The 27,158-nt window shown below is 34.0% G+C and overlaps 1 protein-coding gene across 1 annotated transcript; it reads right to left on the reverse strand.

Annotated features, from left to right (window-relative positions):
* Positions 1-16,970: 16,970 nt before the first annotated feature.
* Positions 16,971-26,825, reverse strand: LOC114183995 (cystinosin homolog). Its single transcript, XM_028071224.1, has 8 exons — positions 26,567-26,825; positions 26,347-26,479; positions 25,564-25,653; positions 25,340-25,464; positions 24,566-24,608; positions 23,793-23,910; positions 23,654-23,703; positions 16,971-17,352 (listed from the first exon to the last, which is right to left on the reverse strand). Exons 1-8 carry the CDS (start codon positions 26,683-26,685, stop codon positions 17,197-17,199), a joined length of 834 nt encoding a protein of 277 aa, XP_027927025.1. The 5' UTR covers positions 26,686-26,825; the 3' UTR covers positions 16,971-17,196.
* Positions 26,826-27,158: the final 333 nt, after the last annotated feature.

Genomic DNA, 27,158 nt, shown 5'->3' on the forward strand with positions numbered 1-27,158 from the left:
TCACTCCAAAGGAGGATACTCTCACAAAGGTTGAACACAAGGTGTATATTAAATTCCAAAAGGATCAACCCTTTTACATGTAGTAGAGTGCCCCTTATATATAAATGTTTAGGGGTTTCTAAGCAAAAACCAAAAGTTCCAAAGGACCATTAAGCAAATAAGGAAACCCTATAAACTAGAAGGTAGGTTAAAATAATGCAACATCATGGCCTGCAAGGATGCTTCTTGGCCAAGGTTAGTGGTCCCATGTTCTAGAACTTTCTAGAACCCTTCAAGGTGGATTCTGGACCAAATCATGTGGTCCCCTCATTCTAGATGTTTCTAGAATGCTTTGCTACTTCTCTCTCTTCCACATGGACCCCTCCTCATCTATGCTCTCCATTTGCGCCACCTATGCCTCCTTAAGATCTTAATTATCCTCTAAAGCAATTAAATATGGATTAGCATGTTGACTTAAGTGAGTCAATCTTGAGTCAACAAGTCAACCTTAGGCAAAGGTCAACAAGTCAAAGATAGTCCAACTAAGTCAACTTAATGGAAATCAAACTAAGCAAAGACGAAACAAAGATAGAGACGGAAATGTCTCCCTTTTTGTCATGCTTCTTGTGATTCTTCTTGCGAGGGTTTCCATGGTGCTTGGTATGGTCACGCCTGCATTAGAATTACATCATATAAAACTTCATCTTTATATTTAATAATGGAGAATTGCACTTTCACTTGATTTTTAATTGTGATATCCCCTTCTTCATTTAACTAATGAAGTTTGTAAGGTTTAGGATGGGGTAATATAGCTAAGTTAAGCTTTTCAACTAATCTAGTGATGTAATAGTTAAAGCATGAGCCACTATCAACAATGAGAGAACGTATATTTCTTAAAACATTGCATCTTCTATAAAAGATGTTCTCTCTTTGTGTGATATGGCCAACACTAGGCTGATTGTTGAGTAGCCTCCTAACCATTAGAAGCTTTCCTTCACAAGGGTATGCATCATCTCCATTTGACTCTTATGAACTTTCACTCTCGCTTTCACTAGTACTTGAATCTTGACTACTATAATGATCATTGCCTCTCAAGATAATGGTCCTTTTGGTGGGGCACTAGCAGCTATGTGACCTCTACCCAAGCACTTGAAACATTTAATATCACTAGTGCGAGTGTGTGCAAATGCTTCACCCTTGCCCTTATCATGTTCCTTGGCTAGATTCTTAGGGTGTTCATCCTTTTCTTTCTAGAAATCTTTTTTAGCGTAAGAGTTAGAGGAAGTTGTATCTCTTTTAGAAGATGATTTTCTCATGACTTGTTGTTTTACCTTTATACACATTTGAAATAAGTCATTCAAATCTCTATGAGGTAGTAGCTTCACTCTATCTCTTATGTCAAGGTTCAACCCACTCAAGAACCTAGCTATAATTATCTCCTCTTGTTCATCTATACCCACCCTCATCATAAACAACTCTATCTTTTATCTGTATTCTTCAATTATCATAGATTTCTATTGAAGTCTTTGGAGTTTGTCTATGAGTTCCCTATTGTAATAGGAAGGAATGTGTCTGTTCCTAAGAACATATTTCAAATCATTCCAATAGGCAATGGCATGACCCTTGTGGCGTAATCTATCTTTGACCACTAAGGTCCACCAATACATGGCATACCCTTGAAAGTTTAGGGTAGCTAGAGGCACTTTCGTTTCTTCACTGATTTGATGGCAGTAAAATAATTGTTCTACCTTCATTTTCCAGTCCAAATATGCCTCAACACTATCCTTGCCATAGAAGTAAGTTAAGTCTACCTTAACTTCTTTAAGGTTATATTCCTTTCTTTGCCTCCCAATGTGAGAAGGTTATTGATAGTACTCCCCTTCCCCTAGTTCTTCATTAGAAAGATTATCTTCATGCCTATCTCCATGCCAACTCCCTTTTCACCTATGAATGCTTGGAGTTCTTTGCTCTTTCTCTTTTCTCATGACCCTAATCTCTTCCTCTAGGTGGCTTACTTGAACTTCCCTTTCTATGATATTTTCCCTTTTAGCTTGGGATTCTGGTTCCATCCATAGTCTATTGTTCGAGTTTCTTAGGAAATAATTTCATAGCGTTTTTAGAACCCTCAGGACTATGCTCACTATGTTTGGAATTACACTTGACATCTTTTAATTTTAAGAGTTTTCTTCAAGTGAAAGCTTTTGGTGTTTCACATGTTCACTCCCAAGTAATAGAGGTGAGTCATAAAGGACTACTTAAGTACGAAGTCTTACCTAGCTAGGGTTTACCATGCTACTTGCTTTACTACTTTCACAACAACATGTGCTCTTATACTTAGAAGATGTACTCAAAGAAAGCAAAAAGAAAACAAACACATTACCACACTAAAATGGACACCTAAATTGGCAAGCTTTTAGAATTTGATACCTTAAACCAAGCCACTGAAACAGGAATTTAAAATTGCAACTAGTCGAAATCCTAAAGGCAAGGCTTCTAGTTTTGGCTACCAAGACACACTCACCATCTACAATAACAAGTTTGTAAGCCAAAAGATGGAAAACCACCAAAGGCTCTTCCAAGACAATTGGTTCAAAGGCCTTTTACAAATAAAGAAATGAAAAAACAACTTTCCAAGCCAAGTGTGGCTATTTTTCCGAGACTCTTTCTCCTTGCTCTTTGGTGTTTTTCCACCCTCTAATATGCTACCTCTTAAGCTTAGATCACCTTGAAAGAGTTCTTCCTACACCACAATTAAATGCACACCAAGGAGTAGCCAAAGAAAAGAAAGCAATAAAAGGTTTAAACACAATAAAAACTAATCTCAAAGCAAATGGAGTTTAGACAATATGGAAAGAGTAGCCAACAATTTTGGCAATGAAGAAACACTAAAATAAATGGACAAATAAACTTATCTTAATCTCAATATTAAACCCAAAAGAAGTTAATTAATCCACCTTGTTATGGTCAATTAAAACTAGATTAAAACAACCTCAAAATTACACTATATTATGATTTATCACAATGCTATCAAGCAGAAAACGTGAATTGATGTCTCCACTTCATTGATTTATAATTTTTTCATTTCTCAACATTTTTCTTTGATTTTTCTTTTTTTTTGTATTTTTCTTGAAGGTCTTAACCAAATTATGCAAAAAAAACATATTTGACTTTGCACATGCCAATTAATTGTGATAAATCAAAAACAGTAAGAGTGTAGTCTAAAACAAATTATTGGAACAAAAATGAAAACTGAAATGAAATAGCGAATTGCAATTGGAAAAGCTAGTGCTATGAACTTGATAATGATATAGTATCAAGAATGAATCAATAGAGAACATATAAGACAACCATGTAAACACAAGATACTTGATAGAAACAAGCAAGATAAGCAAAAACCAAGTGGAAACAACACGAAAATAGAGAAAGGATCAAGAACTTAGCTCAAGCCGAGAGGTTATAGATTGAGTTAGCTCTAGATACCTGATAACGCAGTTGTTGACGCGATCAAATTAATACTACTTATCTTATAACAAATTCAGTATTGTTAAGAAAGTAGTCAACAAAATAGTAAGGGTAAAGTAACCCAAAGTCGTCTCCCAACGAACACGGAATTGATTTTTAACAAATTAGTTCTTATAAAACTATACAAATGAGTTAGTCAAATAAAATAAAAAATATAGGGGATTAAGATAAACAAAGATAGAAATAAAATTTAAATGATAAAAAGAAATAAAAACAATAGCAAAGAAAATAGATTGATTCCATTGCTTTTTCAAAATAGATTCATCCTGGGTTATCTAAAGATTATTGCTCAATTAATTATTGTTATAGATTTACAAATTAATCAATGTAAAGTCTTAATTAATTACTTGGCGTTCTCACTTTTAACCAAAGTACAGTCTCAATTAAAAGTGAGAACTTTTAGATTATTCACAGTAAATTCAACCAAAGTACAGTCTCAATCAAATTTACTATGCCTAATCATGTCTATTCTTTTATCTCCTCACCAAATAAAAAGCTTAATTAATCAAAGTAAAGTCTCAATTAATTGTAGTTAGAGTAAATACCTTTAACCAAAGTAAACTCTCAATTATTGGTAAAAACTCATTTAATCATATCAAAGTTTCTAAATAAAATCAAAGTAAAGTCTCAATTAAATTTAAAAACCCTTGAACTCATATGATCAACATGCATATAGATTTAAAATCATTACTTGTTACGTGATTCAAAGATAAAAGACATAGATGAATTAAAACCTCAACAATAATAAAAAGAACAAAGAAATTATTTCATTCTAACCTCAGAATCCATAATGAAATTACAATGGAATCAACCCAAGAAGTTTAACAATCCATGGAATACATAATAAGAATAAAAGAATGGAGAGAGAGAAAGAAAACGAAATTAGGCCCCCCTAAGGGTTCCAAAACTTCGAAGTCTCGAGCTTGTTTTCTACTTCTCCCTTGGTCTCTTTATATAGGAATTGGACTGGGCTTTTCTGTTGCTAAAATCTCTCAAATATCTTTTAAAATAAAGATAAATATAAATATTTAAAAATATTTGGAGAGATATAGAGTATTTGACAAATATAGTTGGTTGATAATATCAATATCTAATATAATTAAATAAATTAATTACTTAAAGATATATGATAAATTATCACCAATTAATATTTGTATTAATTTTCCAAATCAACCCTTTGCAATCTCCTCAAATTATCTTCTAAATAATCAAATATCTTCAAGATATATTTGTTTGTTGTGGATCTAAAAAGATTCCAGAAGATCTTGTCATATTTAAAAAGATTTGGTAGTTAATATCTTTTAATATTTTATGATATAATTAAATAAGATAATTATTTAAAAATATCAAATAAAATATCTAAAGATATATTTTTCCCAAATTATCTTCTATCATAAAGATAAAGAAAACCGCAAGGTCCAATTTTTTTGTTCCTCTCTTCTTGGTTTAGCCAAACTTCTTCACTTTTTCAAGTTTTTCTTGCCATGTTCATGCAATGCTTGGCTTGAATTTTTGTGCTTTTGATAATTTCTTATTCTTGGATTTATCTTTAAGGTGTCACGAAGCTTTAATCAATTTATTTCCACACCTCCATGAGCTCAACTTAGCTGCAACTGCACTAACACACCTCAAAATATCCAAAGAACATTTATGCAACTAAAAAGCTATTTTTAACATGTTTTTGTATCTCATGCTCAATAAACCCAATTATAGGAAATCCCAATTAAATCAATCTTTAAACACACAAATTCAATTAACTACCCAGAATTAAACACTGAATGAGGGCAAAAATACGCACTCATCATACCCACACACTTATCCTTTTGCACTCCTGGGCAAAATTGAGTAATTTTAAAACTTGTTCTGAGGTATTTTATTTCACATCAACATTGGATCAAAGGAATGAACATCATTGGAGACAAATCAATCTTCTAGAAATCAAATTTTCATGTATATACAAACGGAAAGGTTCTATTTTTCACACATGAGTTAATCTTTTGAATTCACAAGACAATCAATTATGAAAGAAAACACTCAAGTTAAATGTGTATTTTCTCACCAAAATTCACTCATGTGTTTTGGCTTGTGTTTTCACTCAAAATACTCATGTAAGCAAACTCTCATAATACTTAATAAGACTCTAATATTCACAAACTTTTGGAAAAATATGCATTCAAAGATCATGAGGACTTTTCACAGGTTATAATGGGGCCAAGGCAAAGGTGGGAAAAATTTTAGGATTTTTGGGTTTTTGAAATTAAAATATAGAAAGAATAATGGAGCATAATTTCAAAAACAACTCTTTTTCATTTATTGCTTGTTGCTCTCTCTTTTTCTTTTAGAAAGAAATTATTTCAACACTTTTTCATCAACAATTTTTCCTTTTGCCATTTTTATTAATTTGTGGGTGAGGTACTCACCCACACACTTTATTCCTCAACCATTCCTAAACACAATCCATTAGCTCCTTCTTTCTTCCTAAGGTAGAATATGGTCTTTTTCTTTTCAAGGTTATGCAATAGGCTTAAAACAAGAAAAAGAGGTTTAAAAGCTCAAAAGGGCTACCAATGGATTAATATCAAGGTGGGCTTATTTGGCCAAGTAGCTAAAAACAAGAAATGCCTCAATCATATCAAATCATGCATATTCACCTAAGATGCAAAACAAAAGAGTCAAGCTAAACATTTGAGTATAAACAAACATGAGCAAGTCACTCAAGAAAAAAATAGGAATGACATATGGCAGTTCATCCTTTACATTAGGGCTCATGACTCACAAGGTCAAATTCTTTCACAAAACATTTAATCAAGAAATTCTCAAATCAACTCAATTAGCAAATCATAGAAACAATCCATTCATATCAACATGACTTTTATTTTTCCAGAATTATGATCATCCCAATTACTGAATCAAATCCCAAAATCCAATGTCAATATGTTTTATTGAAAGCGGGTAAATATTTTTGTGGATTTCTTATGAGAGATATTGTTTAAAAGTTCCACTTAGTAAAAATTTAATACTTTCACAATTTTCTCAAAAAGAAATCATAATTTTTTTTATGAAAACAAAAACAAAAATTGAAAAACACAAAAAAGAAAAAATCCTACCTACAGTTTGTCTCCCCCTCACTTATTTCAAAAAAAAATGTCCTTGATAGACTTATTTTGGGGAGGAAACGAAAAAATTTGTGACTTCTGGCTCAATCTGGCCATATGTCAAAATTTATTTTCTTTAATTTTATAAAGTACAAGTCAGCTTGTACAATTTTATTAAAGAAAACAAAAACACATATTTTTGAAATTTTTTTAATATTTTTAAAATTAAAAACAAAAACAAAAAACAAACATGCATGCAAATTAACTTTTCTATCAACAATGATTTCAAAAGAATTTGAATCTAAGCTTTTTACCTGTTGCAACAACCTTTCTTCTTTTTCTGCAGCCATGTCAACAAAGATAACCACTAAAAATTTATTTGCATCATTCACATCAACAAACTTGATGTGTGGAGTGTGTGGCTTCAACTCAATTTGAGCATCATCAGGTGCATTCGAATGGTTAAGCGGATCATCAGTAATCCTCATAATCTTATCTTCTGAGCAAAAATTTTCACCTGGTTTTGTTGACTCTGTTACTTCATCATTAACCAAGTCAGTTGTAATAGTAGATGCTTCAGCTGCATCTTCTAATACTGTTGGCTCTTCAACTGCACTTGGTCCCCCATTGTATTGTTCTCACAACTTTGCTCTTGAAAATGATCATTTATACTCATATCATCATCAACAGGTACAACTTTATATTCACATGGAGCATCATCAATATATCCATCAGTAGATATGTTTGTGTGAGAATCTTTAATTTCTTCATCAACTTCAGCAACATTCTTAATATGTCCATCAGTAGACATATTACTATGACAATCATTATATCCATTAGTAGATATATCAATGTGAAGTGATTCCGCTATTGGTTTTTCAGACTGATTTTGCAAGCTTTGTGTGGCGGCATTCATCATCTCTTTCTGATCTGTCTGATTCATCTTCATCATTTCAGTCATCATATTCATCATATCTTCCAAAGTGACCTTTCTAACTGTATCATTCATTAGCTGACTTAAATCTTCAGACATTTGTTCAGCTCTGATGGCCAACTTCAGAAGCACATCTTTGATTTCATGACGAAGTTTGTTAAAATATGGATTTTTAGGAAATCTCTGATGGGGTTGAGGGGTGGTATTAACAGTTACAAGTAATTCTATGAAGTTGTTCTTACTTGCATCCCTCAACATATCAGACTATATTTGCTTATTTTCATACCACTCTTGCTCAATATCTCTGCATCGTTGATCAACTCGCAACCTTTCATCCATGGACTCTAATTTCTCTATAACTTCACCCATTAGTATCATAACTTCCCTGTAGGATGGTCCATTGGTTGCTTCAACTTGCTGTGGTGGTACATATTGTTGCTGAAAACTATTTGGAACATATGGTTGCTGAGGTGGACACTCAGAATATGGTTGTTGCTCATATCCCAAAAAAGATGATCTAGGATATAGATCATTAAATTGTCGTAAAGTTAACCCACTTATATCAGGTGCAGAAGTAGGTGTGACAATTCGTTGCTGAAAATCACATGGTTGCTGTGGATAACAATTGTAATCCATTTGAAAACTACAATGTTGATTACTTTCGTATGAAAAATTATTTTGCATTTTTTATAGAGGTTTTTTGAAAAGAAATAAGTTGAAAGCTTGTTGAGTAGACTTCCAGGAAAGAGAGGTGTGTCTCAATGGACAACTTAAGTACCTTATCTTTCCTTAGCCAAAGTGTTTCCCAACTAGTTTCACAAATTTCCCAACAAAATTCCTCAAACAAAAATTATGCTTAAAAAAATAAATTAACTAAAAGAAATAAAAGAACTAAAGAAAATAAAATAAATGTTAGGAAAAAAAATGAGAGAAAAAAATGTTAGTGATAAAAAAAATAATAATAAAAAATAAAAAATAAAAAAATAAAATGAAAAGAATAAAAATAGAACTAAAATGATAAAAATTCTAACCGTGTTCCCTGGCAACGGCGCCAAATTTGATAACGCTGTCGTTGACGCGATCAAATTAATACTACTTATCTTATAACAACTTCAGTATTGTTAAGAAAGTAGTCAACAAAATAGTAAGGGTAAAGTAACCCAAAGTCATCTCCCAACGAACACGGAATTGATTTTTAACAAATTAGTTCTTATAAAACTATACAAATGAGTTAGTCAAATAAAATAAAAAATATAGGGGATTAAGATAAACAAAGATAGAAATAAAATTTAAATGATAAAAAGAAATAAAAACAATAGCAAAGAAAATAGATTGATTCCATTGCTTTTTCAAAATAGATTCATCCTAGGTTATCTAAAGATTATTGCTCAATTAATTATTGTTATAAATTTACAAATTAATCAATGTAAAGTCTTGATTAATTACTTGGCGTTCTCACTTTTAACCAAAGTACAATCTCAATTAAAAGTGAGAACTTTTAGATTATCCACAGTAAATTCAACCAAAGTACAGTCTCAATCAAATTTACTATGCCTAATCATGTCTATTCTTTTATCTCCTCACCAAATAAAAAACTTAATTAATCAAAGTAAAGTCTCAATTAATTGTAGTTAGAGTAAATACCTTTAACCAAAGTAAACTCTCAATTATTGGTAAAAACTCATTTAATCATATGAAAGTTTCTAAGTAAAATCAAAGTAAAGTCTCAATTAAATTTAAAAACCCTTGAACTCATATGATCAACATGCATATAGATTGAAAATAATTACTTGTTACGTGATTCAAATATAAAAGACATAGATGAAATAAAACCTCAACAATAATAAAAAGAACAAAGAAATTATTTCATTCTAACCTCAAAATCCATAATGAAATTACAATGGAATCAACCCAAGAAGTTTAACAATCCATGGAATACAAAATAAGAATAAAAGAATGGAGAGAGAGAAAGGAAACGAAATTAGGCCCCCCTAAGGGTTCCAAAACTTCGAAGTCCCGAGCTTGTTTTCTACTTCTCCCTTGGTCTCTTTATATAGGAATTGGACTGGGCTTTTCTGTTGCTAAAATCTCTCAAATATCTTTTAAAATAAAGATAAATATAATTATTTAAAAATATTTGGAGAGATATAGAGTATTTGACAAATATAGTTGGTTGATAATATCAATATCTAATATAATTAAATAAATTAATTACTTAAAGATATATGATAAATTATCACCAATTAATATTTGTATTAATTTTCCAAATCAACCCTTTTCAATCTCCTCAAATTATCTTCTAAATAATCAAATATCTTCAAGATATATTTGTTTGTTGTGGATCTAAAAAGATTCCAGAAGATCTTGTCATATTTAAAAAGATTTGATAGTTAATATCTTTTAATATTTTATGATATAATTAAATAAGATAATTATTTAAAAATATCAAATAAAATATCTAAAGATATATTTTTTCCCAAATTATCTTCTATCATAATGATAAAGAAAACCGCAAGGTCCAATTTTTTTGTTCCTCTCTTCTTGGTTTAACCAAACTTCTTCACTTTTTCAAGTTTTTCTTGCCATCTTCATTCAATGCTTAGCTTGAATTTTTGTGCTTTTGATAATTTCTTATTCTTGGATTTATCTTTAAGGTGTCACAAAGCTTTAATTAATTTATTTCCACACCTCCATGAGCTCAACTTAGCTGCAGCTGCACTAACACACCTCAAAATATCCAAAGAACATTTATGCAACTAAAAAGCTATTTTTAACATGTTTTTGTATCTCATGCTCAATAAACCCAATTATAGGAAATCTCAATTAAATCAATCTTTAAACACATCAATTCAATTAAATACCCATAATTAAACACTGAATGAGGGCAAAAATACGCACTCATCAATACCGCTTGATGAGTCTCATTGGATGTGATGGCTGCAACGAGGAGGCTCGATGGAGTATTTGAGCAGAAGCAATTGAAGATTAGTGACTTAGGAAGTGGTGGATTGAATGATGGTGGAAAAAATCTAAAGAGGTAAGGTCAACTTTAATAGAGGAAGGCTAGAGGAGATTCTAAATGAATGCTCTAGCTAGGTGAATCTCAAAGAATGTTTGGGGAAAAAATCTCAACAGCATAACATTGCACATTCAAGAGTGTCTTATAAGAGGAAGGGAGGCTCTCATTTATAATAGAAAGCAAGCTCCCAAGTGCAAATGAAATGCTACTTTAAATGGAATGCAAGTGGAACTAGGCAATGTGAAACATGCGTGCCTAGATCTAGATCTAAGATCCATGAGTTTCGGATCACATGCCACTTGGCTTGGTCACGCCTTCCTTATTTATAACATGTGTTCAATGTGCAAGGCATGGCTAAGCTAGATGCAAACTCAACCTAGGGTTTTGTAATTGGACTTGAATTGATCCAATTACAAAAGCTAAGTGAGTTATGATCAAAAACTACTTCTAGTAATTTATTTTTAAAACATGGCCTAACAATTGGCCCAATTGAAATCTATTCTAATGAACTAGGACAAGCCCATCATATCTTGACATCTTCCTTGGCCCATGAAAATAACATTTGAAGCCCATGAAGCTCATTTGGGCTTTTGAAGGTCCATCTTGATGTGACCCCAACAAGCCCAACCTCAAATGCATCAACAAGCCCAAGCCTATATCAGGGCCCAATCACTATAAGCATGATGAGAAAGATTCATATGGGCCTATCACAAGATGATCAAGTCAATCATGGGCTTTTTACATTATTCACATGGGCTAAAGAAATCTCTAAAATATGAGATGATGCATGAAGGAAGTAGTCTAGATTTAAATTAGGTCATTGTTTAGGCTTTGCTTTCAATAAAAGTTAGAACACTTTTTGGGATCAATTGGGCCGAGCCAATTTGCTACCTTTGGCCGAGAATTACTTGAGTGACTCTCTATTTGGATGCAAGCAAAGCATGAACTAAGCAAGGAGAATGTGATGGAAGCATGGTGCGTGTGACTTGGGCAAGGAGAGTGTGATATGCCACTTGGCATCATCAAGACTCATTTACTACATCATATGGTCTCCAATCAAGCTTCTTCTCCAAGCTACATTTGCATTTCATCTTTGTTGCATTTTCTCTTCATTTGGCCGGCCATGTGCCTATAAATAGAGCCACTCAAATATTGTAATGGTTACTCTTGAATTGCTAATAGATGCTAGTGTTTGAGATCACTCCACACTTCTATTAATTTGAGAGCATACATGGCTAACCTTCTCCTTCATCTCCTCTAGCCACCTTCCATACCATAGTTCCACTTCTACTCTTCATCTTCACCAAATTCTCCATTTCCGAGAGCTACATTCATCTATTTCTCCAAATTCCGCTGCACTCCATCTCCTTCTCATCATTCTCCATGGATTTCCTTCCTCTCCTACTCCAAGGACGTCCATCACATCTTAGCATGCTTCTAGTGACTGGACCTTTTATTGGACCTATAGTTAGGCCCAAGTCATCACTTATTCTTCTTCCTCCTAAAACCCCGAGAAAGAACAAGAGAAAGTCTGAATACTTTCATTAAATTTTTTTAAACTTACAAAAAGAAAAGGAAAATGAAAAGATATAAGGTGAGATCCAAATTTTACTGGATTTTCTTAAAAAGCCCTGAAACTTAATGAGAGTTTTTAAAACCTCCATTATATTTATTTCTTACTGGACATTATTATAACCCCAACTGATAAACCCTACTAAAATTAGATATTTTTGTAGTGTGTAAGTTGTCATAATTACATTATTTCATTTATTTTCACCACTCTCTATTTATTTTAATTATTTATTATTATGTCAAATAATTTAGTTAACTTCTATTTTCCATTTTAAAATTATTTCACAAAAATAATGGTATTTATTAATTTTTATATTTAAAAAATTATATCTAAATAAATAAATTATTGATGAAATGTAAAGATGTGTAAGAAATGTAATGGGACTTATTTTAGAGACCAAAGAGAATCTTGGATTAAAGATATCTAATTCTTATAGAAGTGCTTATACTAGGAAGACTAAAATTAAAGGCAGGTGTTTCCTATACCCTTATACTTTTAACTTGCAGATATAAGCTTAATGAAAATACATTTTTACCTTAATAAAAAAATAAACAAAAACTCTATTTTTCTTTCTTTTCCTCCTAATCTTCATCCATAGCAACATAGCAACTTCTCCTTCCTCTTTCATTACACCAAGTGTGTTCTTCTTCTTCTATAATAGCATACACGTTCTCTTTTCTCTTCTATAGTTGCAATTGTGTTCTACTTCATCTCTTATAGAAACAACTGTATTCTCCTTCCTCTCTTATAGAAGAAATTGTGTTCTCCTTCTTCTCCCATAGTAATAATTGTGTTCTCCTTCCTTTCTCATAGCAGTAAGTGTGTTATCATTCCCATCCCATAATAGTAATTGTGTTCTCCTTTCTCTCTCATAGCAACAATTGTGTTCTCTTTCCACTCCTATAATAGTAATTATGTTTCCTTCCTCTCCCATAATAACAATTGTGTTCTTCTTCCTCTCCCATAAGAGCAACTATGTCCACCTTCCTCTCCCATAACAGCAATTGTGTCCACCTTCCTCTCCGATAGCAACAATTGTGTTTTCCTTCCTTTTCCATATCAACAACATTCTCCTTCCTCTCATAGCAACAACTGCACCCTCATGTGCTCTATTTTGGTTGTTTCTTAATCGAAGAGTGAAATCGTACCCTTGACTAGCTATTAGACCTTAGAGTGTCATTGTTGTCGTTGCACAGCTTGAAGAGGTAGGCTTTTGAAAAATGTTTGTTTTTGCCTTATGTACATTTGTTTTCTAGGTTGGGTAATCCAGGAATGTTCAGAAATATATAATTCATAATATATTTTCACCCCTGAAAATATATTCTGAAAGAGTACATTGCAGAATGCAACTTTTTAAACACATTGGAATGTGCATTTTGGAAGTGTTTCCAACTTTAGAACATGTAAAAAAATTTAAATATATTACAGAGTGTGGATTTCAAGATGTACATTCAAATCTAGAAATACATTCTAAAATGCACAATTCATAATATGATTTTTAAATATGAAAAATGATATTTTAACCCACTTTTTTTGACCCACTTTTTTTGACCCACTTTTAACCCATCATTCTCATCACCCTTAGATCATCACATCACAGAACTACAAAAAATTAAAATAAATGATCTAAGGATGATGAGAGTAGTGAGTTAAAAGTGAGTCAAAAAATGTAGGTTAAAGTATCATTATCCTTTAAATATATTCCATATTGAACATTTTCATAATACATTTCAGAATCTAAATACATTCCATTGAAAAAAAACTAAACGAAACACTAGGATGGAGTGGATGTGACTATTACTAAGGGAGAGGAAAGAAAACGAGGTGAAGAAAAGGAAAAGTAGGGTTTTGTTTGTTTTTTCAATAAGGCCAAAAATGTCTTTTCACCAGGCCTGTGGGGTGCGTGGAGAAAATATGGGAGTGCAACACCTGCCAAAGGTGAATCGTGTGTATTAATAGATCCATTATTAAGTATTGATAGAGGTTTTCTTCTAGGCAACTTCTTCCTACACCTCTATATATTTCTTTATACACCCTCATATAAAAAAATCATTTGCCCTTCCAGATTGTATAACCCAAAAGTAAAAATTGACTTGTATAATGCGAAAATCACTTTTTCCTTTTAGTAAAAACTTTCGGATTGCACAATATGAAAGTGACTTTGAGATTATGCAATTCAGAAGCCAAATTACTTTGGAAATGTCTAATCTCAAAGCATTTTTTTTCTTAACCCTCACCAACTTCTGGAAGTTAATTTTTGCTTTTGGACTACAAAATATGGAAGTCATTTTTTTATTTCCAAATTGCATAATCCAAAAAGGACAAAATGAGAAGTTTCTATATATGGGACTTCGATTGTAGACATCGAAGGGAAATTGCTAAAGAAGGGATGAAATAAATTGATTGCAAGTGAAATATGAAAATTGCTTACTGGATCCCCAGAATTACTAATTGCATTGCCACAATTCCTAAATCCTAAACCTTTTTTAGAATGTATTTAATGCTTTCTGAACTCCTAATTCTGGACATTTTGTTCTGGAAATCTGATTTTAAAAATTCCAAAAAGCTTGTTCCAGTAAAATTTCAGAAATATATATTCTGGAAATTATTTTTTCAGAAGGTAAAATGATTATTTTGAAAATTTGTGGGGGGTATGCAAAGAAAATGTGCGTGTTAGAAGTAAAATTTACCAAAAATATATATAAAAAAGGTGAATGAGGCTCAAATCGTGCACTCAATCTTAAGATGATAAATTGGATGCTTCTTCACACCCCACATAATCTAGAATTCCAAAACTATTCCTCATTATTATTTTCCGAATTGAATATTTCGGAAATTATTTTTAGATCCGAAAATAGATTCTGAAAAATTCAATTTGAAAGGTAGAAAAAAATACATTCTGGAACGAGTGTTTCAAAAAAGAATTTCTTGATCTAGAAATGCCTTCTAGAACATTTGTTATGAAAAATTTGTGTTTGGATAAAGAATTTCACCAATTCCAAGAAATTGAAATTTAATTGAATTACTTGCAATTGAATTCTCTTCATTTCTTAAATAACTAGTTTGATAAATAATTGAAATATCTTAGATTTTAATTTTCTTATTTTGAATAAAGCAATTTAATTTATACTTTACGACGAACTCAACTCTACCTTTGAGTCTAACTTCTCTCGACCTTTAATCGATACAATTTGTCTCGACTTTTGGTTCCAGTCAACTTGAGCTTATTTGACCTCAGCCGATTCGATATGAGCCAATTCGAATCGATTTGACCTTGACATAATTTTAATTGATTCCATCTCAGTCGATTCAAATCGATTTATCTTGAGTTAACTTGATTCAATCTTTAACTAGGGTAGATTAGTTTAAACCTTTATGTATAGGCAAAATTGGTTCGACTTTCAGCCTAAGCCGACCTAGCTCAAACTTCAATCAAGATTGACTTAGTTTAAAGCCATCTTGTTTGGACCTTCGGTTGAGCTGACTATGCTTGAACTTTGACCTAAGGCGACTCGACTTGACCTTTAGTCCAAACCGACACGACTCAACCTACGACAACAACCGACTAGGCTCAACCTTTGGCCAAACTGACTTAGTTTAGAGCTATCTCATCTCAACCTTTGACTTGGGCCAATTTAGCTCAACCTTTGATCTGTGTTGACTCGGTTGCCCTTCGACCTCAAGTTGACTTAACTCGACTTTCAACCTAAATTGACTCAATCGACCTATGAGTGGGTTGACTCTACCCGACTTAAGACCCAACACAACTCAGCTCTCTCTAAGGCTTGGGCCTACTCAGCTCGATCTTCAGTCCAGGCCGAATCGACTCGACCTTCAGCTCAAGCTGACTCGCCTTGACCTTCAGCTCAAATCGACTCGTCTCAATCTTCTTTCTGACCTGACTTAACTTAAATTTTTTGGATTTGTGAACTTTTTTTGTTCTAACCAATAAGCAATTTCATAACTTGAAAATTTTCAATTTCATTTTTTTAGTAAATTAAAAATTTTAATAGTTTAGTTATTTGAAATACTTTTTTAAAATTTCTCAAGTTGAATTTTCTTTTAATTTACTCATCTAAAACATATCATTTTTCTTGAAAATATTTCAAATTCTTCAAATAAATGAATTATTCTCTTAAATTATCTCTTCCAAATACACTATTAAGGTTTTTACTTTGACTTGTGAAAAAAAGATTTTAAAATTTAGGGGGTGCAGAAAGAAAACACGCGGTGCAGGAAGTAACAGCCTGATAAATAATACCTTTTCGTTGGATTGTTGGGAAAAACAAGGGATGATATGAAATGAACTGTAATGAAGCATAATGGAATAAAAGTATTATTATTTTTTTTATTGTTTTAATATGAAGGAGTGAAAATTTTCTGTTCTGTTGAATATCATCATTTTCACGAAAAAGTAAGGGGGAAATTAAGGTAAAAAAATTGGAAACAATGAAACACTTTTTCCTACTCTTACTCAATTTGCACATACATTCTGTTAGTGACAGAGGACTTGAGAGTTTAATTTCCCCTAAAAGTCATATTTTTGCTAGATCAAAACCAACAGATTGATCACTAAAAAAATTCAGAGAAATTACTGGTAGAATGTTATTTATGCTTTCTCCTGTACAAAGCATTCTATTTAAGTGGGGCATCTTCCTTACAATAGAGGTATCGTTTGATTCAACGTGCGCATAGTATTATGTATAAAAAGTATAAACAAAACTATTATATTACCATCAAACTTAAATGAAATTGGCTTTTGAAAACTTAATTTTGATGTGAAGTTATTTGGGTACTGCATCTGTTTTTCATTTGATCGTTAGCCACAAACACCACTAGAAAATTCAGTAGCTTGGTTAATATCATGCTAGTCATTTGATCATACGTAACTTTATGATACAAAGTAGTACAAAAGAATGCGCGGCAATAATTCTTAAAACTTTTACACTGGTTATTGAAGTTCCCAGTAATAAAGTGCACCTAATGTATGGGACAATAAAAACATCCTAATTTGATTTCGACACAAATATCAACAAGTAGGAAGTTTAATATACATTATGAAGCAAATCGTATCTTACGCATTCTCTGGTGGTGATTGATCAGAAGGTCTGACAAGGTGCTCTCTTATTTGATCTTCATGCTCCGCAGTAATATCCGACTTGGAGGTTTTATTACCGGCATACAGAATATAATGTTGAATAATGAAGATAATGTCGAAGAATACAGACACCTGCAGTTGAGTGTTACACAAAAAACAATGTCACAAAATCCTCTAGCAACGGTGTCTGACTGACGTAATAAACAAGCATAACTTACCAGGCACAAGCTCCATCCTAGATCTATGCAAAATGAAAAATTGGTTTCTCAATACATGTGATAGGTTTGGTATTGTATATAGGAGAAGAAAGAAATTAGACAGTTAATACAGTTATGAATACAGTTATGATTTATAACTGTAACAGTCATTATATAAAGACGGTTTAGGAGCTAGGGTGGGGCTGTTCTGTTTTTGAGAATTAGGAAGGGCTAAGGAGAGTGAGGTCTCTCGAACACCTCATTGGTGACAGTTGTGTACTTTGTTGTTTTGGGTTCTAATCCCTACCGCATTGGTGGGGTTTAGAGTCAGTTGTAATAAGAGTGTTTTGCTGTATATCAGTTCTATCAAACTGCTATTCAGAGCTGGAATCTTGGTGCTGTGGTGTGGAGAGGAACGTAGGGCTTGATAAATACAAGAATGGAATCAAGATTGGAGGGGTTGGAAAAGATGATGCAAGAAATGTTCAAGATCATGATAGAACTGAAAATGAAAGCCATTATCGTTTCCAAAGATTAGAAGATCTAATAAAGGGGTTGACAGTGGTGGTGGAAAAGCTATCACGTGGAGAGAAAACCTTGGACGAAGCTTCTATAGGAAATGGTCGCACGGAACAGCTACCAGAAGATGAAAGAGACCCACTCTCGTCTCATTCACGTTGTAGGAAACTGGAAATACCGGTTTTTGCAGGGGACGAAGCATATGGGTGGACAAACAAATTAGAACGATATTTTCGGCTAAAGGATGTCAGGGATGACGAAAGAATGCAAGCTGATGGTGGCTCTGAAGGGGAAGGCACTAAATTGGTTTCAATGGTGGGAGACTTGCAACCCAAAGCCTACATGGGAGGTTTTCAAGGTTGCGGTGGTATGTCGGTTTCAACCCACTATGTTGAAAAATCCATTCGAAATCTTGATTGGATTAACCCGAGGGAACTGTGGAAAAATATATAGAACCGTTTGAACAACAGCAGGATTTTTGAAGGGTATTCAGCAAGATTACTTAGTGGGGATTTTTTTGAACGGATTGAAGGCGGAAATTAAAGCTGAAGTGAAGTTATATGAACCCAGCAATCTTGCTGAGTTGATGCTTAAGGCTCAGATGGTGGAGTACAAGATTCGAGTATCTTCAAAAGAGGGAACAATTAATGCGACCAAGGTCAATAGTGGCTACAAGCCTTATTCGGTCACTAGAACTTTTTTTAGAGACATGGGTGGTTCACGGGGATCGACTGAGCTTAACAAAGGAAAAGGGGAGACCATAGAGACAACTAGTACAGTGGGGAGTATTTCAACATCCAAGGGGCGCTCCTTTTCGAAAGCTATCTAAGGTGGAGCTGCAAGATAAGATCAAAAGAGGCCTCTGTTTTCGATGTGATGAAAAGTTCAGGCCTAACCATATTTGCAGAAATAAACAATTGCACATGTTAATGACTGAGGAGGAGATAGAGGGTTTCAATAGCCTTCAAGGCAGTGCGCAAGTTTTGCAACTTGGGGCACCATTGAGACAGAGAAGGTGGTGGTTGATGAAGGCATGACCACCTCACCAAGCACAATGGAGGCCGTCCCAAGGAGAATGACAAGAAGCATGACAAAAGGGGAGGATTTTCCCTCTTTATCCTTGTTTAGAATTATTTAATTTGAATTCTATTAAGTTAGCTTGATTGACTATTTTAAGTTGACTTGTTAACTCAAAGATTAGCTTAACCTAAGCCACCATGCTAATCCAATTTTACTTGTTTTGTAGGTTGATTAGGAGGTGGTGCAAGGAAGGACAAGTGGCGCGTTTGGATGGCTTTTGGAGAGCACATGCAGAAGAGAGAGAAGGAGCAAAGCTTTTTAGAAACATCTAGAAAGGAGGACCACATGCCTTGGCCACCAAGACGTCTAGAATCATCTAGAAAGTGCCTTCACCTTGCCGAGAAGGCTTCTAGATGGTGTGCATGTGCTCTTTTGTTGACCTACCTTCTAGATGCTAGGTTTTGTTATTTGTTATGTAGCCCTTTGAGACTATTTGTTTTTGCTTAGAGGCACCTACACGCATCTATTTAAGGGGACCTCTAACACTTGTAAAAGAATTGAATATTTTGAAGAATTTAAAGCACCTTTGTGTATCAACCATTGTGAGAGTTTTCTCCCTAGGGAGTGAATACTTTTAAACCTTATCTTGAGCCTTGACTCAAGTGGCGGCACCATCCACTCATCTTCAAAGGATCCATGACTATGGCCTCTCCTTTGTAGTGGTATGCTTCTCACATTCTCATTTTTCTTCTTTCCATTTTATATGTTTTATTCTTCTTTGTTTGATCTCGGGTTTATAAGTTTCATGGGCATTTCCTTTTCGTTTTACTTTGAACCAACACATCCCTTCCTTCTCTAAAGCTTTGTGAAATAAATCTTCACATCTAGATAGCTTGCTATCTTAATATCCAGTGAGAATTTTCACTTAGCTTTCTTAAGAAATCATCACCATAGTCATGAATGTTAAAAGGAACTAAGATAATCTTACATCAGTGGTTCTGCTAGATTGTGGGGCATCTCAATTTTATTTCGTTAGAACTCATAGCACGTTGTAGGCGGAGAAAAGAATAAAATCTTCCTTTTGTTGTCGAAGTGGGAGATGGGCATAAGGTGCATTGCCAAGGGAAGTGCCAAGGATTTTTCCTAGATCTACAGGGATTGCAGATTCAATAACAATTTTTCATATTTGATTTAGGAGGGGCTAACATTGTTTTAGGATTGGAGTGGCTAGCAAGTGTAGGGGAGGTCAAAGCTGATTTCAGGCAATTACGATTAACTATTACAAAAGGTGATAGCGAACAGATATTAACAGGAGACCCAACCCTGTCCAAATCTAAAACTTCATTCAAGAGATTGCTACAGGAAATGAAGAGTGAAAGCTCTTATTTTCTGATCAAATGGCAGGAAGAAAGGGAAGTCAACAAGTTGTCTGTTGTTCCGGTTGGATTGCTTCGAATCTTGGAATCACATGCTGAAATATTCCAAGATCTAGTGGGATTGCCTCCTAGACACATATGATCATGCCATTCATCTTCAAGAAGGAGCTTCCATTCCCAATCTTATACCTTACAAGTACTCTCATCACCAAAAAAACGAGATTAAAAATATGGTGCAGGATATGCTTAATGCTACAATTATTCAGCCTAGCATGAGCTCCTATTCAAGCCCAATAATTCTGGTAAAGAAAAAAGATGGAGGATGGCGCTTTTGTGTCGATTACAAGGCTTTTAAACAAGATCACCATTCCAAATAAATTCCCTATTCCCATAATAGAGGAATTATTGGATGAATTGACAGGAGCAACTGTTTTCTCCAAGTTGGATTTGAAATTTGGGTATCATTAAATTCAAATGCGGGCAAAGGATATTGAGAAGACTGCCTTTAGAACTCATGATGATCATTATGAGTTTTTAGTTATGTCATTCGAGCTTACTAATGTGCACCAACCACTTTCTAGTCCTTAATGGATGAAATTCTTAAGCCTTTTCTAAGGAGGTTTTGTGCTAGTTTTCTTTAATGATATTATGGTTTACAGCCTTAATTTAAACACACGTGTGCAACATTTGGTGGAGGTTGGTGGAGGTTCTAAAGGTGTTTTGCAACAACAAATTGAGGATTAATAAGAAAAAGTACAGTTTTGGACAGCCTTGAGCACTTGGGCCACATCATCTCAGACAAAAGGGTGGCTGCAGATCCTACAAAAGTCAATACCATGTGAAGTTGGCCTGTCCTTAAAGATGCTAAAGCCTTAAGAGGAGTTTTAGGTTTGATAGGGTACTACGGTAGATTCATGCAAGGATATGGAAAGATTTCTAAACCCCTTACCCAATTGTTAAATAAGGATGATTTTAAACGGAGTAGAGTCTCAACAAGCTTTTAAAGCACTCAAAGGGACTATTTCTCAACTGCCAATTTTAGCCGTCCCTGATTTTTCCAAACCTTTCATCATTGAAATAGATACCTCTAGCACCACTAGCCTTTTGGAGCCAGGCCTTATCGGATATGGGCCAAAACAAGTCAGTTTATGAGTGGGGATTAATGGTAGTGGTTCAGGCAATACAAAAATGGAAACAATATTTGATGGGCAGTCATTTCATAGTTGTTACTGACCACAAAAGTTTGAGATTCCTCGATGACTAGAGGTTGTTAACAGAAAAGTAGTTCAAATGGGCATCGAAACTTATTGGCTTTGATTTTAAGGTCCAATACAAGCCTGGGAAGGAGAATACAGTTGCTGATGCGTTATCCAGAAAAGGGTATTTCCTGGCCCTATCTAGTTTTTAAATAGATGAGTGGGAAGCTTGGGATGCCGAGGTTCAATAGGATGCCAAGCTCTCCTCTTTGATACAGGATTTGGTGGTGGATTCCAAAGCTCACCTTAGCTATGAATGGAGGAAAGGGAGATTGTTCTATCAAGGTAAATTGGTTTTACCACGTCAGTATTCATGCATTCCACTTCTCATTAAGGATTTACATGAACCTCCCTTGGGGGGCCATAATGGGTATTTTCGGACCTTCAAGAGAGTTGTTGGAGTGGTACACTGGGAGCGTACGAGGAAGGATATTAAAGACTTTGTGATGCAGTGTGAGGTTTGTCAACGTAATAAGACAGAAACCTTGGGTCCCGCTGGGTTGCTTCAGCTATTACCTTTCCCACGCAAGTAAGGTCTGATATATCTATGGATTTTATTGGCGGGCTTCCAAAGGCACAAGGGAAGGACACTATCTTTGTGGTGGTTGATAGACTAACGAAATATGCTCATTTCTTTCCTTTAGCACATCCTTATACGGCATCAGATATGGCCCAACTGTTCCTTCACGAGGTGGTCAAATTGCATGCGTTTCCTTCCACCATTGTATCAGATCATGACCAGCTGTTAATTTTTGGTGTGAATTATTTCGTCAAGCAAGAACCAAGCTGAAATTTAGTACTGCTTACAATCCTCAATCGGATGGTCAAACAGTGGTAGTCAATCGTTGCTTGGAAACCTACCTCTGTTGCATGATGGGTTCCCAACCAAAGAAATGGCCCAAGTGGTTACCTTGGGCAGAATTTTGGTTCAACACTAACTATAGTGCTTCAACCAAGATGACTCCCTTCAAAGCTCTATATGGACGAGATCCTCCCTTGTTTATTATAGGGACTACTATTCCCTCTAACGTGGATAGTGTGTGAATCAATTGCAACAAGAAAGAGATGATATTTTAAATGAGTTACGCACCAATTTGTGTAAGGTGCAAAATCATAATCGTGTACAGGCTAATAATCATCATAGAGACGTGGAATACTAGGTTGGGAATTGGGTTTATCTAAAGCTCCAACCCAATGAAAAACTTTGTCCCTGCTTTTATGGACCCTATCCAGTGGTTGCTCACATTGGCCAAGTTGCTTACAAATTGAACTTACCCCCTCACAGCAGAATACATCCCGTTTTCCATGTATCCTTGCTGAAAAAGGCCATACAACCCTATGTTGTATCTCAACCCCTACCTACCTCTTATGCTGAAGGAAGACTATATCTTAGAAGTTTATCCAGAGCAGTCGTTGGGTGTTCGGACTACAAGCCAAGGAGAATTAGAAGTCTTGATTCCGTGGCAAAATCTTCCAACTACGGAGAATAGCTAGGAATTGGTTGCCTGCATCAACAAGGAATTCCCTGAATTTCACCTTGAGGACAAGGTGAAACTCATGGAGAGGTTTGGTATTGATAGGTTTGGTATTGTATATAGGAGAAGGAAGAAATTAGACAGTTAATATAGTTATGATTTATAACTGTCACAGTCATTATATAAAGACTGTTTAGGAGCTAGGAGGGGGCTGTTCTGTTTTTGAGAATAGGAAGGGCTAAGGAGAGTGAGGTTTCTCTAACACCTCATAGGAGACTGCTGTGTACTTTGTTGTTTTGGGTTCTAATCCCTATCACATGGTAAGGGTTTAGAGTCAGTTGTAATAAGAGTGCTTTTCTGTATATCAGTTCTATCAATAGGCATCTACTAAGTAGTGAGCTATCACTTTTGGATAAAAAAGAAATCATTCTTCAACGGAAAATAATAGTATAACTTAAAAATTAGAATAAAGATTACAAAACAAAACAAGAATCAGTATTTGAATCACAACTGCACGCAAAATACATGGAGAAAAAAAAAATTATAACGCAAGAAAGAAGTAAAATAATCCTCAAGAGAGCTTCCCATACCAGAGATAGTAACACTTTTCCTATATTCCCGTAGAAGTTGACCCATGAATCTAGAAAGATGGGATTCAAAATAAGTTCGTACGAAAATATATAATCAAATGACAAGAAATATCACTAACGAAGGTGAGTAATGACATACTTTGGTCTATTGATTGCACAACCATCTGTCCATAGTTTGCTACTCCACCAGAAAAATCAAGTAGAATGTTACCAATGCTGAAGCCATCAGTACTTTTTCTCAGGAAGTTCATAACTGCCTACATTCATAAGACACATAATCACATGGAGTGCGAGAGGATGTAAAGCAAGTCAGGCCTGACTCTGTTGAGAGATTAGAAAAATGAATGATGATATATAATTTCCTTTAATTTATTGTTATAATACACTAACATAATTGAGATAAATAAGGCCTACTTCATCGAATAACAAACCATTCAAGTTTTAAAAGTTTATTATTACAGATCTGGAGCTAGATCAGTTACGTTTTCCATTTAAATGGAAAAGTCTAGTACAGTATGATAGCTCACGATTTCATACCAGTCAATTATATTACATGAAGTATGTGGCTAAAGCCCAAATAATGGACGATGCCAACAATAGAAAATGGTGCTTCAACTATCACCAACTATCACTACAGGAATAATAACCTATTAAAGGATACAATGAAAGGAGAAAGAATTGAGTTCCAACTTTCCTCTGCCATCTGACTCCTTATGTTTAATAACTTGGTGTTTCTATCACTAGCAGGAAGGTATTGATTTTAAGTAGTAATGACTAGAAGGACATCGGAAAAGAACATGATAGGTTCATTGGTATTTAGTTTCTGCCAAGAAATTTTACTTTAAAAAAAGATATGTCAATAACAGTCTGAAGATGAAAAGAAGACAAATAAATTTGAAAAAGAATCCCGACCTGAGGAATGTACTTTATAACAGTCATAGTTACTTGAATTGTGCTGCAACAAAATAAATGTAAACAAAAAAGTTAGAAAAAAAAATTAATTACATCCAAAGACTAAAGCAACCTAATATTTTGTATTAACACAGAAGAACATGGACTGTAGCACTACAGCAAAGGTGGATCTGAGGTATTTCGATATACAGAAGAAGATTCTAAGCTTTGTCCTAACATCATACCATAAGCTGAGCCATGGTGGTAAGAACCCCAACACATGAAAAAATTTAAATGTCTTCATAAGATTGGTCACAAAATAAGAAATCATAAAGGTTCTCAAATGATAGCCAATATTCTTAAGCTGCCACACATTAGTTCATTCATCTGTGCTCTCAAATTAGAACATAAATACTTTCAGCCAAAGCTTCAATTTTATGTGCACCTGCCAACCCAAATGAAGAATAAACAGAAAACATTTGCCTAGATTGACCACATTATCTCCTTAGTAATTGATGAAAAAGAAATAAGCTTTCTCCTATTCTGCGAATAGCATGTCAGCTCGAGATGAATTAGGTGGTCTCAAGAAAGCATCGAAAAAATTACGACATGGGAGCTCCATAAATTGGGGTCATAAACTGGTTAAGAATAAACAATATCAAATCTCCAGTAGTAAAACAATTAACATCCGCTATAAAACCAAAAGTATATCCACGCATATATTCTATGAAATTAAATTGAAGGCCATAAAGAACGAAACAAAAGCAATTAACCACATAAGCATGGACAACATACTTGAATATGGAGATAAGCCAAAGCCAGGAATGATTTGACAAAGCAATAAAGAAACAAACTGCTGCAATAAGCCAAGCTACAGAGACAATTCCAATAGAAACTTTGGACACTTTCTGACTCCCACGCTACAAACAAACAATTACTAAGTTCAGCAAAAAATCAAGAACTCAGTCCATAGAACAAAAACGAAGAATATTCTCATTTTTCAACAATATCATTCTTACTTCATAGATTGCAATCTGAAACAACGTGATTGCCGTCAGTAGAACAGCATGGATCGAGAAAGCAACATCATTTGCAGCCACAGGTATCATCTGAAGTAGGCGGAATTAAAACCACATCAGCGATCTCTAAATGTTTATGCACACAACAAATATTACTTCAACTCTCAAACAATTCACAATTTTCCAATATCAAAATTTTCTCCAAAAAAGAACAACAAAAGAGTCCTTAACAGCTCCTTCAACAGCAGTTCTTATTTTTGTTCTCACGAAATGAACCACTTCTAGACTAGCCAATCGATCAGGAATCATCATTCATTCAACTCTAAAGATAATGATAGTACATTCAATAAACGAAACTTACACGACAATTTGTGATTCAAACATCATACATGCAGGGTCTGTTTACATAAACTTCAATGTAACCATTTTTAGAAGAGAAAAAAAAATACGTTTTTTCCTACAGTAAAATTAGTTTATATAGAAGTTATTTATCATCATAAATTATTTTACATTAGCTTTTCCAAAATTCTAAATGTTTTAACTTAGAAATAAGTTTATTTTACCATGCAGAAAAGTATATTTCATTTTTTCTTCATATTTTCCTGGAATACTAAGAAATTTATCGAGGAAACCATTCTCTCAGATTAAAACCATTCTCATATGTGGGCAAAATTGCCTTTCAGAGCGTGACATGACATGACATGACATGAAGAGTTTAGCACACATGAAACGTTGTCGTTTTCATTTAATTGATAAACAATTGAAGTGTGTTTGAGAAGGAACCTCTCCATAACCGTATTTGTCGAAGTATTGCTTCTGAATAGCAGAGCTGAAGTAGAGAGAAGCGTTGTATATGAGATAGGTACTGTGCTTGGTCAGATTCAGCAGCACGAAATCGAAGTTGAGCCCAACCACACTAAATTAAAAATAATAATAAATAATAATAATCAAATATTTAAGTTTAATCAAACACATAGAGGATGTGAGAAAAGGAAGATGGTACCTCCTCCTGCGAAAATTCAAGATGACTTGAGGGTAGAAACTGATGGACCAGGAAACGAAAGCGAACCAACCCAGAGCCTCGTACACAACTTCGAGTTCAAACGAATTCCACGAGGCCATTTTCTTCGCTCGCGGAACCGTAATCACCAACTGCGTAGGTGCGTTCCTTAAATATCAAAGACTATAACGCTGACGTAAACAATTGAATTATTTTAAATATCTGAAAAATTTACCAACTACATAATTTCAACATAAAAAGTTCGGTTTTATTTCGTTCACCACCGTTTTATAAATATTTAGTCTTTTTTATTTATATCTTATTTTGACCGATACTCAAATGGAAGGCTAATAATCCAATAACTAAGGAATTGGCATTTATTGAACTTAAAGTAGAATCATTTGATTTTAATTTAAATTTAATTTTTGAACGAAATAATTTTTTTAGTGTACTTTATTTCCCTTCGGTCCCTCTAAATAATCTATTTTTCTTCCATTCAACAGCAAAAACTGGGATCTTTGTTGTGATGAATAAATCAATTCTGAATACCCACCCCTGTTCAGAAGATCTTGCCATTGTGCTAGAGCTTACAAAA

The sequence above is a fragment of the Vigna unguiculata genome, chromosome 1 (genome assembly GCF_004118075.2).
Source record: "Vigna unguiculata cultivar IT97K-499-35 chromosome 1, ASM411807v1, whole genome shotgun sequence".
In the NCBI taxonomy this organism is placed as follows: domain Eukaryota; kingdom Viridiplantae; phylum Streptophyta; class Magnoliopsida; order Fabales; family Fabaceae; genus Vigna; species Vigna unguiculata.